The following is a 12,696-nucleotide window of genomic DNA, read 5'->3' on the forward strand; positions in this document are numbered from 1 at the left end:
ACATCCCAGAAGACGTGGGAGAGTGGAATGGGGGGTACTGACCTGAGTCATTGACGTAAAAGGTGCCACCCAAGCCACAGAAGAGGATAACTCAGCTGGGGGAGAGAGTGTCAAGCAAGGGACAGTGGATGCATCTGGGGATGGGACGGGAGAAGAGGTCGCCAAATCTACCACAGGGACATGCAGTGCAGGACAACCTGGGGCAGGAGAGCTTGGCCTCCAAAATGGTGCAATATTGACAGCTTCACTCCTGTTTGGCAGGGCGGGGATGGCTGTCACAGCTCTCTGGGCCTGCGCTGGGTCGGCCGGATGCAGGTGTCTGGTAGCCAGCTGGCTCTGTCACTCAGAGTGATCCTGTCACATGGACAGGCCACAGGACCCCGAGCCCTCCTGTTCCCCGGCGTGGCGTTCGTTGGTGCGGCTGGGCGGTATTGTGTAATCTCTCCGGTCATCAGTCAGCTCTGAACAATATTGACTGCTTTATTTTTATTACATTTTGTGTCCATTCCTCCCAAAGACAAACACTTGCTTCTCTTGTGGCTTGGTCTCCTCAGTAATGTCAATGCTTTCCTTGACCTAGTATGGAAGAGAAACTGAACAGCTGAATAAACTAAGCAGAAATGATGGACGACAAAATCTCTTTTCCTTTGACGCAGAAGTCCAGGTAATTCCACCCCCCTACACACACACACCTTTTAGAGTCTTCCAGGGTTCACCCATTCTGAAAAGTCCATTTGGTGTCGCTTGCTTCCTTCCTTCCTTGGGGGGGCCATGGTCACCTACACCAGCAGTGGGACTCCTAGGGAGATGGTGAAATGACTGGTAGTCAAGTCACCTCTACAACTAGGGCCGATGAGATAAGCAGCAAGCCCATGTCTGGGCGGAGTCCTTGCGAGATATGCCAGCCATGCAGGTTCTGGGTTTTGGAGATACCAAAGCTCAGAACTCCTTTCACGTAAAGGAAGTCTTCAGGGCTGCTGGTATGTGGAAGCTCCCAAACCACAGAGGTTGTTTCCTGTTCAGACTCCTGTCTGACAGCTGCAGAATGCCGAATCTGGTCTTTCCCCACTGCTCCTTTCCAAGGACTTAGTCTGATTCCATGATAGCCCTTAATTTGACCATGTAGACAGCTGACCCTTCTTTAAGTAGGCTGTTTTTATAGGTAACACATCTGTTTGTTTCTATATTTGTTCTTTACGAACTTTCAAGTTTTGGCCTTGGAAAAGTGGCAAAAATCAATCTCTATTCACACAGATAGGAAAGAGTTAATAGAAATGTTGATACAAGCACAATGATAATGCGGCTTGAGCTCAGTACCTTTGGAATATGAAGGCCTGACTTCATTCACTGCACAGTCATGGGACTAGAGAGAGAGACTGCCCCAGCTCCAGCACAGCTGCCATGTGGGATGGTGAGGGACCAAGGTTCTCCCCAGGATGGCAAAAGGAAGGTTCAGCATGCACGCTAGCATTTCTTCTCCGTTCCTGAGAGCAGCTTTACAGATCTGAAGGCACCCGTGACATTTAAAGGGAAAAAGCTGCTGCTGTTAACACGACTTTAGAAAACTGTTCCATTTATTTCCTAGTTTCTGATTTTCTCTAGCTTCAAATCAATATGAGTAGTTAGAGCCCAGGAGGATGACAATTCTGATTTAATGGGAAAAATGCAATCTCCCAAGGGTCTGTCTTGTACCAAACCAAACTTTCCTCTTGGGCCTTCTTTAGGATGTTTGCACCAGGGTCTCTACATCCCCGTGGCAGCCATGAGGTTTGTTTTTAAAAAGGGACTGTTGGCAACTCCCCAAAATACTAGTCGTGTGATTCAGAAGGGGAACATCCTTGAAAGTACAAAACATCTTTATTGGCTGGGCTGTCACTGAACTCACAGTGCCCTGTCCCTGGGCACAAAGCAGCCTGTTGATTCTGGTTCAGAGCAGACCCCGTGTGTTCTGCGGCTTGGTACGTCTGCGATCGTGGACACAAGTTCAGTTTTGTGGCATATTTATAGGTTGTCAGGCTGATGTTGAAGCAATTATGTGATTGTAGCCATGGGCCTGAGAGAGGGCAGGGTTTTCTGTCTGCTCAAAAGTGACTCAGAAATAGTTTTCTAAAATGGGTTAATGATTGCAGCCTATATTTGCTTAGATTACTCAGAGGGGGGAAATAGCCCCCACAGAGTAATAACATGGGCAGGAGCGGCGCCAGGGTTTCTGATGCCCTAGGCGGACGGCCATTTCGCCGCCCTCCCCGGTGGAGCTGCCGCAGTGATGCTGGCGGACGGTCCACTGGTCTAAAGGCTCTGGTGGACCTGCTGCAGGCATGACTGCGGTAGGTCCGCCGGAGCCTTTAGACCAGTGCATCGTCCGCTGAAATGACTGCAACAGCTCCACCGGAGCCTTCCCAGCAGTGGACCGTCCGCCGGCATGACTGCGGTAGGTCCGCTGGAGCCTTTAGACCAGCGCACCGTCCGCTGAAATGACTGCGACAGCTCCACCGGAGCCTTTCCAGCAGCGGACTGTCCACCGGCATGACTGCGGTAGGTCCACCGGACCTGCATGCCGCCCCCCCCCGGCAAAATAGCGCCCCCCAAAAATTCTGTCGCCCTAGGCCATTGCCTAGGTCGCCTAAATGGTAGCGCTGGCCCTGAACACGGGTCTCCTCAGTAACTGGGGGAGAATGATAGCGTGTACATCAGCCCTTCAACACACTGTGATTTTGATGTTCTGGATGCAGTCCTGCATCCTTGCACACAGCAAGGTGGGTCTGGTGAAGGGAAGGAGTTGTTATTTGGCTAAGGGTCGTGCCTAAAGGTCGTCTCGTCTCTTTCTTCCCGTTCGGCACTGTCTGTGAAAGGTCGCTGTGGGCACAAACCAGCCACAGGACCAGTTGGGCCTTAAGGGCCATGGAGGAGGTGACTGAATTGAAGGTGGTTTGAGTTTTATTACAGCCAATCTAAATCAATTGCCCATCTGGACTGTTTATAACCAAAGTCGTCATTGCTGCCTATCAAAAATGTCTTCCCGTTTGTGAGCTGTTGCTGGTTCTGGCAGCGCTGTCTATTAACTATGTGAACGATCTCTTCAACCAAAAGAATCCTGCAAAGTGGTAGAAACTCTTTGAGCATTCCTGCTGCACATACGCTGTTTTCACCTCCAGGCTCCCTGTGATCGGACATTTGGGGTGGATCCTCAAGGTTACAGCTAAAAGGCAGAGGGCAGAACTGAAATCTTATGGTGATTTAGTTCTCTGTACTGTACAAACGGCTCAGAGCAGACTCCGAAAACCCAGTACAAAGTTAGGAATTCCTGTCCTTAGTGCATGTGCCTAACAGGCCCCAAATGGGCTCTCAGTTTGTGAATGTGCTGCCCTTTTTAGACCATGTTTTTAATCATGGTAAAATACCATTAGCTATAATGTAATCCCTTAACTTTGCTGTGAGGTTCCTGTTTTAAAGGCTGTGTGTCATTTGTTTTCTAGAGGCTGCACTTCTCTGGAATTGAGCCAGACGTAAAGCCCTTTGAGGAAAAGTGCAGCAGGCGCTTTCTGGTGAACTGTCATGATTTAACCTTCAACCTCCAGACTCACATTGGTGACCGAGCCGAGGGCTCCCCCACAAACGTACGCATTTTCATTGGAAAGTTCCGTTTCTTCTCTTGGAGCTGTGCTTAGACATAGACAGTTACCATCCCGTTTCTTCTGATCGGCAACAGAAACTGGCTGGAGGTGGAGCTGGGAAAAGTAATTAGGCCTTAATTCTGCTCCTGGTGGCCTATGGGCCAACACAGGGGGTCAACAGGCACAATGCTCATTGCAGGCCTGGGGCCTGAATTTGCATCCATCCCTGTTCCAATATGTCACCAATATGTCGGAGAGGGATGGAGGCACTGCTAACAGAGACCTCAGTCCTGATGCACCCAGAGCCAGTGGGGACTTTAGATTTTAGCCTGCAGAATCAGGCCTGGAGATAGCACATATGTACATCACTGCTCTGATCAGGTGTCACGGAGTGTGGGGGAGTCCGGCCCTGCACCCCTCTTCCTGGGACCCACAGTGACTCTCAGCCAGCCAGTAAAACAGAAGGTTTATTGGACAACAGGAACACAGGTTACAGCAGAGCTTGCAGGCACAGTCAGGACCCCTCCACCGAGTCCTTCTGGGCTTTCAGGGTGCTTGGATCCTAGCTAGGATACCCTGAATTCCGCCCACACAGCCCCAAGCCCAAACTCAAACTGCTTCCCTCCTGCCACCCCCTTCCTTTTTCCCCTTCCCGGGCAAAGGTGTTGACCTTTCCCCTCCCTTACCTAGCTCAGGTTACAGGCCCTGGCATCGTCCATCCCCTAAAGTCCTCCCCTGCTCTCCCACTCCCCACACAGACAGTCCCTACTGCATCACATCAGGCACGCTGTGGTCTGACCTTCACATGGTAGCTTTGTCCTCTACAATCTTTCTGAACCAAAACCATCTGGAATTGTTGCTACTTGTCAAGGCCTGGAGCTACGAAGCCCAGCCTGAGATCTGATGTAGTCACCCCATTGTGGAACTCACTTCAGACAGTTCACGTGCAAGGTGAGAACAGCTAGGGAAAGGTGGTTAGTTTATGCTGGAAGCTTTCTCTGTATGACCCTGCCTGACGTGACCAAGGAATATGTAGAGTCTCTTGCTAGAACACAACTGAAGTCAGGCCACTGAGAACTGAGTTGTTTGGAACTTTGTGAGATGTGCTAAAAATGCACATTCCTAGGCTCTGTGTACACTGCAGACCTTACTGCATTACAGTTGCGGCACTGTCAGGGCTCCCATGAGATGATGCTGTGCTGACGGGAGAGAGTTCTCCCGCCGGCATCATTAACCCCACCCCCCATGAGCAGCGGTAGCTATGTCGGCAGGAGAGCGTCTCCCGCCAGCATAGCACTGTCCACACCAGCGCTTCTGTCGGTGAAACTTGTGTTCTTTTCACACCTCTGACCGACAAATGTTGTACTGACGAAAGGGCTAGGGTAGACATAGCCTTATCCTGAACGTACAGCCTTTAAACAGCTCTTACAGACTGATCAGCATTTTCATCTCTTCCTGACATTCGTGTTCCATCATTTATATAAATAATCCACTCCTCTTCTTTCTGTGTGTTATGTCAGTGATTTTAAAGTGGCCCTCATCTTTATGCTCATCTTCACTAGATACAAATGCAAGAAGACCCAGCAAAGCTGTGGTCTTAGAGTGTTTTTCCGGATAGTCAGAAGCAAATAAACTATTGGATATTTATATAATTCTTTCACAGTGAAATTCACCCCGCATAGATGGCCCCCACAGATTGTAAGTGGTGCACAGTCCTCGTGGAAGGGTGAATTTCATCGTAAGAGTTGAACTGAGACTCAAAGAAACAGAGATCACACTTGTGTATCTGGCAGTTAATTTCACGTACACCTCGAGGTTAGAACCCGTACCATGCTTTTTAACAAGAACATTCATTCAAATTCCCAGGTTGAGCCTTTTTTCATCAGCCTGGCATTATTTGACGTAAAAAACAATTGCAAGATTTCAGCTGACTTCCACGTGGACTTGAATCCTCCTTCGGTACGTGAAATGCTGCTCGGAAGCTCCACTCAGGCAGCTGGTGACAGTCACCCCAAGGGGACTCCGACCAATGAGCACCTCATTCATGGAATTGCTGAATCTCACCTGCGCTACATAAAGCAGGTGAGGAACTGACTTCCTGTGTTCTTTCCTTGTTGTCAGTGTATGTGCAAGGAAAAAGCTTTGATGTGGTTGCAGCTCTTCAGAAAATGTACGGCACGTGATTGATTATGTGGTGTGCTGTAGCATCTAGGAGCCTTCGTCAGGGACCAGGACCCCACTGTGGTAGGTGCTGTACAGAGACAGCCCAAAAAGATGGTCCGTGCTCCCAAGAGCACAATTCTGACTATCCAGCCCTCATTCGCTCATGACGCTCTGTACCTGAATGATCACTGATAAAACATGCAAACAAAATTTAGTTGACATTTTTCCTGATTTTATCAACATTTTAAAATTCAAAAAAATGTTACGAATTCTGCCTGAAATGTATCCACCTGGGGTTTGTGAAGGAGCCAGTAGAAGTGCTTGAAAGCTGGTCACCTCCCTCCCGAAGGCACCTTTGACACTCCCAACCCATAGTTCAAGCATATGCTGTAGCTTTTCTTTGAGTGGGAGGGAGGTTTTGTTATCAAATCCCCTTCATCCAGCTCCTCATTCTGCTGGGAACCCAAACAGTTCTGACTTTTACCATGTTTGGGGCTCATAGAAAGAGCCGATCAGCCATTTAACCCTCCAAGTCCCACAGCTAGCGCCAATTCTGAGAAGTACTGAGTGCCTGCACCGTCCCAGTAGCCTCTCTCAGGCTTTGGCCTCACTCAGACCATGAAAACCTGCTGGAACGTGGCATGTGCCATGAATCAGCATAGCGCCAAAGTGGGGAAGCTACCAGGCTCCATTCTGATTGGAGCCGGAGGAGAGCATGGCCTTGGGAGGAGTAATCATCTCTGACTCTCTGCTGTTTGTTCACTTTCAGGGAGTTTTCTCTGTGGCAAACCCCCACGTGGAGATCTTTCTTGTCGCCCGTGTGGAGAAAGTGTTGCAAGGCAGCATCACACACTGTGTGGACCCGTACATCAAGAACTCTGACCCGGGGAAGGTACTGGATAAAGTTATGTATGGCAGGGTCTGCGAAAGGGCACTGCAGGCCACTCCTGTGATAACCTGGAGCTGGCTAGTCTCCATTGGCTTGTGATACTCTGAGAAGCATGAAAATACACATGGATTGTTGTTTCTTGTCCTTTCTGGCAAACCTTGGGCTTTCCCTATGCAGTTAAGATGGCCGCGGCTCTTGGCATTTCCGGCCTTGCTCTGGGTATTGGCATCACGGCTGATGTCAGCTCATCTCTCAGAACAGAGCTTGGCTGTTCAGAAACGTGATCGATTTTTAAGATGAGATAATTATTTCCCCAGCACATTAGAATGGTGCGGGGCCTGATGCCGTATCGGCCTAAGGAGGGTGTGGAACTGCTATGCACACGAGAGATTCAGCCCTGCTCACAACCAGCTGCCTCAGGTTGCCTCTGCGTTTGCTCCTGCAGGTGGGAAGAGCTTTTTTTTTTAATGAAAATGGTTCCTGCACCACAGTTTGCGGGGCTCAGAACCAGGCAGAATATGGCCCACCCTGTAGCCACGCCCACTCTGCACACAGCTCCGCCTCCTTCTCCTCTGCCTGGGTACACAGGGCTGATGGCCAGCGTGTGCAAATGGGAGCAGGATCTGGGGGCCCTCTAGCGGTAGCTGTCATGATTTGTGTGTACCCCAGCTGGGACCTCAACCCTCCACTGAATTCAATGAAAAGAGTCCCGTTGACTTCAGGGTGAGTGGGGTGAGGCCCAGGGTGGGTAAAGGCTGTATACTCCCCTTGCGTACAACATAGGTTAGTTGGTAACACAGCTGGACCCTAAAAAGCATGCTGATCACATACAGCAGTGAAATAGACATGGTGTGAAGTCACAATGATTGTCGGCTTAGTCCTTGGTGTCAGCTTAGACGCTCTAACTTGCTACCTGGCTGTATGTTGCTGGAAGGCTGAGAGCTTTCCTTTCCCACAGCTGTCACATTTTAATTCTTGTCCTATGAAGGTGTGACCCCACTGTCACCTTCTTAATCCTTTCTCTTGTTTTCCAGACTGCCCAGAAGGTTCATAAGTTGGCTAAGCAGGTGTGTAGTCGGCTTGGGCAGTACAGGATGCCCTTTGCTTGGGCTGCCAGGTCAGTTGTCTTGAAATCCTCACGTGTCCTCCTGAAGTTGTTGTCTATGTTGTTTGTAAATCGGGCCAAATTCCTCAAGTCAGGGAGGCTGCACAAGTGTAACTGAGGGCAGAATTTGGCCCTGCAGATTGTTTTTCTGCACCAGAACTTGGATTGGCTGGAGTCCTAGATCTGGAGAGAGATTATAAAATAAACAAGAGTTCTGGGGAGGGCTATAAATAGAACTGGTTGAAACCTGGAACTTCTGTTTTGTGGGAAATGTCAACATTTTGAAAAAAAAATTGTTCCATATGGGAACAAAAACATTTGAAATTTCCCGGGAAAATGAAATTCACATAAACTTTCTGTTTTGGAAAATTTTCATTTTGGAATTCTGAAATTCCATTTTGAATTTTTTTCAGTTTTATATTATAATAAAATTCAAAATGGAATTTCAGAATTCCAAAATGAAAATTTTCCAAAACAGAAATTTTATGGGAATTCCATTTTCTTTCATACTATGATAGTAATAGTAGGGTCAGACTGTTCACTGGAACACAAACAGGAGACACTTTGATCAGGAAAAGAAAATGTTTCAATCACTGCAATGTAGTGTCTTTCTTAATGATTTTTAAAATAAAATGGAGTATTTCAGCTCTTAGATTAGGTCAGATTGTGCACCGCTACTGCCAATGTTAAGAAATAATGTGATAATATTTTTTTAAACATGAAAAACATAAGGTAAAATAAAATCTGAAACAAAACTTCCCCCAAAATGAAAATTTCAAAACAAAAAAAATGCATTTTCCCTCCCACAGGAATTTTCATCACAAGCAACACATTTGTTGAGCTGTCTAGATTTCAACAGCAATGGCGTTTTTCACCAAAACCATGTGGGTGAAAAATTTCCAACCGGTTGTAGCTAAAAACCCTCCTGCTTCAGGGTGTGAGCTGAGCTCTGCCTATTGGGGTTAGGAGGGAACTTCCTTGGGGACAGGTTATCTCATAACTGCTGGTGCCAAGGTCCTGTAGCTGCCTGTGAAGCAGCTAGTGCATTACACTGTCAGCCTCAGGGCAGGATGGTCCACTGGTCTGATCCCGTCTGATAGCCCCTGTGGTTCTTTTTCAAAGAAAGGACTGAAGGGACTGCATGCATGTCCTCTCAGCTTCAGTGACTCTGCCCAGGAGACAAGGGCTGCAGGACTGGACCTTTAGTTAGTGAGTTTTTGGGGTGGAGGTTAACTAGTTCAGTCTGGAACTCTGGAGAGTCCCAAGAGATGCCACCCAGCCGCAGCTCCTCCCTTTCTCTCTTGGATGACTGAAGACCATGATCTGATTCCCCTAATATTCTTTTGTTGAGGGTAAATGTATCCCGAGCCAAACTGACTCTAATGCAGCTCCCTGGAAGACACTGATGTAAATGCATCCCACTGTCTCCTATTCCTACCACTAGGTTGCTATTTGGTCCTAAACCAAGATGGTGATGACTCTGGAATGTCAGCTTGGACTGTGGCTTGGTACATATGTGTAGGTTCCTGAGCAGTGTTTTCGTATTGCAAGGACGTGCTGAAGAGCTTCCATAGGATGCTGTTCATTCCTGTGCAGAGAGCCAGCACAAATCCTATGCACCACCTGTGTGCGGGTTTGAGTATTTGTGTTGCGTAGACCTTGTGTGTGTTGCCTGCACAGGAGTGAATCACCCTTTGAGCTTCTCCCAGACTGGCATGGGTAGCCCTGATACTAATGCTTGGGAAATGTGTCCACTTTTGTTTTTTGCAGGCCAGTTTTCAAAGACTCTCAAGGTACTCTGGATCTCGATGGGAAATTCTCTCCTCTCTATAAACAAGATAGTGGCAAACTCTCTAGTGAGGATCTGCTGAAGCTGCTAGCAGAGTTTAGGAAGTGAGTGTAAAGAACTGGTGTAGCGGCTGAGTGGGTATTTGAATATTCTTTAAAATAGTATGTGTGGATGCGAGAGTGTTTCTAAACTGCCTAGAGAGATCAAATATTTGGAGCTAATTTGTTCATGCTTGAATTTTCAAGATTGACGAGTTTGTTCTTGCTTTCTAATACAGGCCAGAGAAGACAAAACTCCAGGTTATCCCAGGCCACTTAAATATCATCATCGAGTGCATCCCTCTGGAATTATCAAGTAAGAAACACAAATCAGAAAGTAAATATTAACTGTGCTAACCATCCTGGTAACATCTATAGCATGCTTCTCTATAATATGAATGAGAAATATCTAGAATTTACAATGATAGATAATAAGCAACTAACTTAGTGAAACTGATGTTTTAAAATCTTTTTTTATGAATGGCTGGCGCTGAGCAGCAAAGGTTTCTCTTAAGGAACACGTCTTGCACTTTTGTTTTCAAGCTTTAGGAAATCTGCAGCTCTGGCTGCATTAGTCAATGATCCATTGAAGGAGTTGCTGTCCTGTGATTGACAGGAGAAGTTGGCCCAGTAGCGTGGAACAGAGAGGAGCCAAATTCTACCCTGGGGCACATACCTCTGGCTCTCTGGCTGCAGTGGGTGTGTGGATGTGATGGCAAAGGCAGAAGTCAAATGTAAAGTGGCATGTTGCGTTTGCTTTCTTTCCCGTGTTTGTCAGACACCTGCTTATCTCAGCTTATCCTTCCTCTTTAGATTGTGTTACTGCCTCTTACATCCCTATAAAGCCTTTTGAAAAGGGCCATGAGAACATCACCATTGAGGTGGAGGAGTTTGTCCCAGAAGTGGCGAAATACCATTATCCCTTCACCATTTACAAAAATCATCTTTACGTGTACCCCTTGCATTTAAAATACGACAGCCAGAAAACATTTGCAAAGGTGAGTCACATGGACCGGACAGACGCTCACAACGTCCCCAATCTAAAACTAGGAGCTTACTCTCCCATTCTTCTTCATTCCAGGCAAGGAATATTGTGGTCTGCATGGAATTCAAGGACTCAGATGAAGCTGATGCCCAAGCTTTGAAGGTTGGTTCATAATCCATTTTTGAAACCGTAAACAAATGTATATAGAATTGGGCACTTCATTAGGTTAATATGGCGTAATACTGAGCGTCTCCATAAGAACACAAGAACGGCCATACTAGGTCACACCAAAGATCCATCTAGCCCAGTATCCTGCCTGCCAACAGTGGCCAATGCCAGGTGCTTCAGAGGGAATGAACAGAACAGGGAATCATCAAATGATCCATCCCCTGTCACCTATTCCCAGCTTCTGGCAAACAGAGGCTAGGGACACCATCCCTGCCCTTCCTGGCTAATAGCCATTGATGGACCTATCCTCCAGTCAAATGGTCTCTCCAAGCTGGAGAAGAGAATCTAGAAAAATGTCAGTATTTTCTATTTCCAATGTATTTCATTATTCTGGTTGGCAAATTTGAGTGACAGCTGCCTTTGATCCAACATGTCACTTGCCTTCATTGCAGTGTATCTATGGCAAACCCGGAGGACCCCTCCTGACAGCAAATGCCTGTGCCATCGTGTTGCATCATAACCAGAGTCCAGAGTTCTATGATGAGGTAAACACTCAACTCTAGAACAGCTGCGGGAAGTAATAGTCTTTCATGGGTACACCGAAACCGTAGAGAGCACCAGCACCTCTTTCTGTACAGCTGGAGCTAGAATAAGCCTCAGCCCATCTGCTCGGTGATTTTCGGTGTTTAATGTCAGTTTGTTTTCTGGTTCTTGCTTTCCTAGCATGTGGTGTCACTACTGGGAGGTTATGGTCACAATGTATAAATAATACACAGTTGTGATGAAACTGTTACACAGTCGAGTTCAAAGATGGGCAGGAATATCTGCAACACAATGTGTGATTCTGAAAACTTCAGTAAATAAGACAGCTTACAACATAACTTGCCAATTACAAATCCAGTATTATCTGTCATGGTATCATTTTAGATTAAAATTGAGCTTCCAATTCATCTCCATCAAAAGCATCATTTGCTTTTCACCTTCTATCATGTCAGCTGTGAAATTAACACCAAGGCATCAGTGAAAAAACAGGACTCCATTGAAACTCCAGGTATGTTTGCTGCTTAAATTACAGCCCTTAAATGGGAATAAATGTAAAGAGCTGAATAAAAAGAAAACACTATTTCTGATTTAAGGTACTAGTCTGTTTTAATCTTCTTATGAACAAATGAATCATGTATCCCCTGCTTCAGGAAGCAACACAATCGGTTAGTGTCTCCTTAAATACAAACTACTGCATCATCCTGCAAACTCTTCTGCATAGTCTTAGCTTTACTTGCATAAGAAGTCCCATTGACTGCAATGGGACCACCCATGGGAGTAAAGCAGCATGTTGGTGCAGGATCAGGGCGTATGTATAACTTTCCACATTGAAGTCCTATTGACCTGGGCATCTGTGCCTGCAGTCCTCCCTCAAGCAATGCTTGCTGGGGGAAGTTCACCCCTATGCATTAAGCCAGCACAAAGGCTATTTGCCATGCAGCCCCACTGAGGGTCGCAGTTGGTGCCCTGTGAATTTCAGCCGTTGACTCTGCAGAAGGGAATTTGTCAGAGTAAGGCGGGTGGAGGCCAGTTCCCAGTCGCTGGGTTAGCTTCCCTGGCGGGGTGATTCGTGTCCGCGGCTCCAAGTCTCCTGAAAACCGTGCTGAACACACACTCCTGCAGGTGCGTTAATCTCTCCTCATTGGCTGTTTCCGCAGTGGGATTTGCCTGGCTCCCTTTGCTGAAGGATGGTCGAATTATCACCTTTGAGCAGCATTTACCCGTTTCAGCCAATCTTCCGCCTGGCTACCTGAATCCTGGGGACACGGAGTCGCGCAGGGTAGGAAGAGCATTTAAAATACACTTAACTGTAGAGAGACGAAAGCTACAGCTGTTACCGTGTCAAGCCTTGGGTTGCCCCCCAGAACTTCTTAGCCACACCTGTCCATCCAGAAAAGCCTGC

At 47.2% G+C, this 12,696-nt stretch overlaps 1 protein-coding gene across 9 annotated transcripts in view; it reads left to right on the plus strand.

The window, feature by feature from the left end:
- Positions 1 to 12,696, plus strand: part of DOCK11 (dedicator of cytokinesis 11) — a 122,551-nt gene that overhangs the window by 45,518 nt on the left and 64,337 nt on the right. For 5 of the 9 annotated variants that reach the window (XM_050964877.1, XM_050964880.1, XM_050964883.1 and 2 more), the window contains exons 10-21: positions 581 to 664; positions 3,477 to 3,617; positions 5,481 to 5,696; positions 6,547 to 6,681; positions 7,701 to 7,783; positions 9,542 to 9,664; positions 9,838 to 9,914; positions 10,412 to 10,596; positions 10,680 to 10,745; positions 11,204 to 11,296; positions 11,679 to 11,802; positions 12,452 to 12,573. In XM_050964877.1, coding sequence (XP_050820834.1) covers positions 581 to 664; positions 3,477 to 3,617; positions 5,481 to 5,696; positions 6,547 to 6,681; positions 7,701 to 7,783; positions 9,542 to 9,664; positions 9,838 to 9,914; positions 10,412 to 10,596; positions 10,680 to 10,745; positions 11,204 to 11,296; positions 11,679 to 11,802; positions 12,452 to 12,573 — 1,449 coding nt within the window. The other 4 variants (XM_050964879.1, XM_050964881.1, XM_050964885.1 and 1 more) reach the window with 3 other exon arrangements.

This window comes from Gopherus flavomarginatus, chromosome 8 (genome assembly GCF_025201925.1).
Source record: "Gopherus flavomarginatus isolate rGopFla2 chromosome 8, rGopFla2.mat.asm, whole genome shotgun sequence".
NCBI lineage: Eukaryota > Metazoa > Chordata > Testudines > Testudinidae > Gopherus > Gopherus flavomarginatus.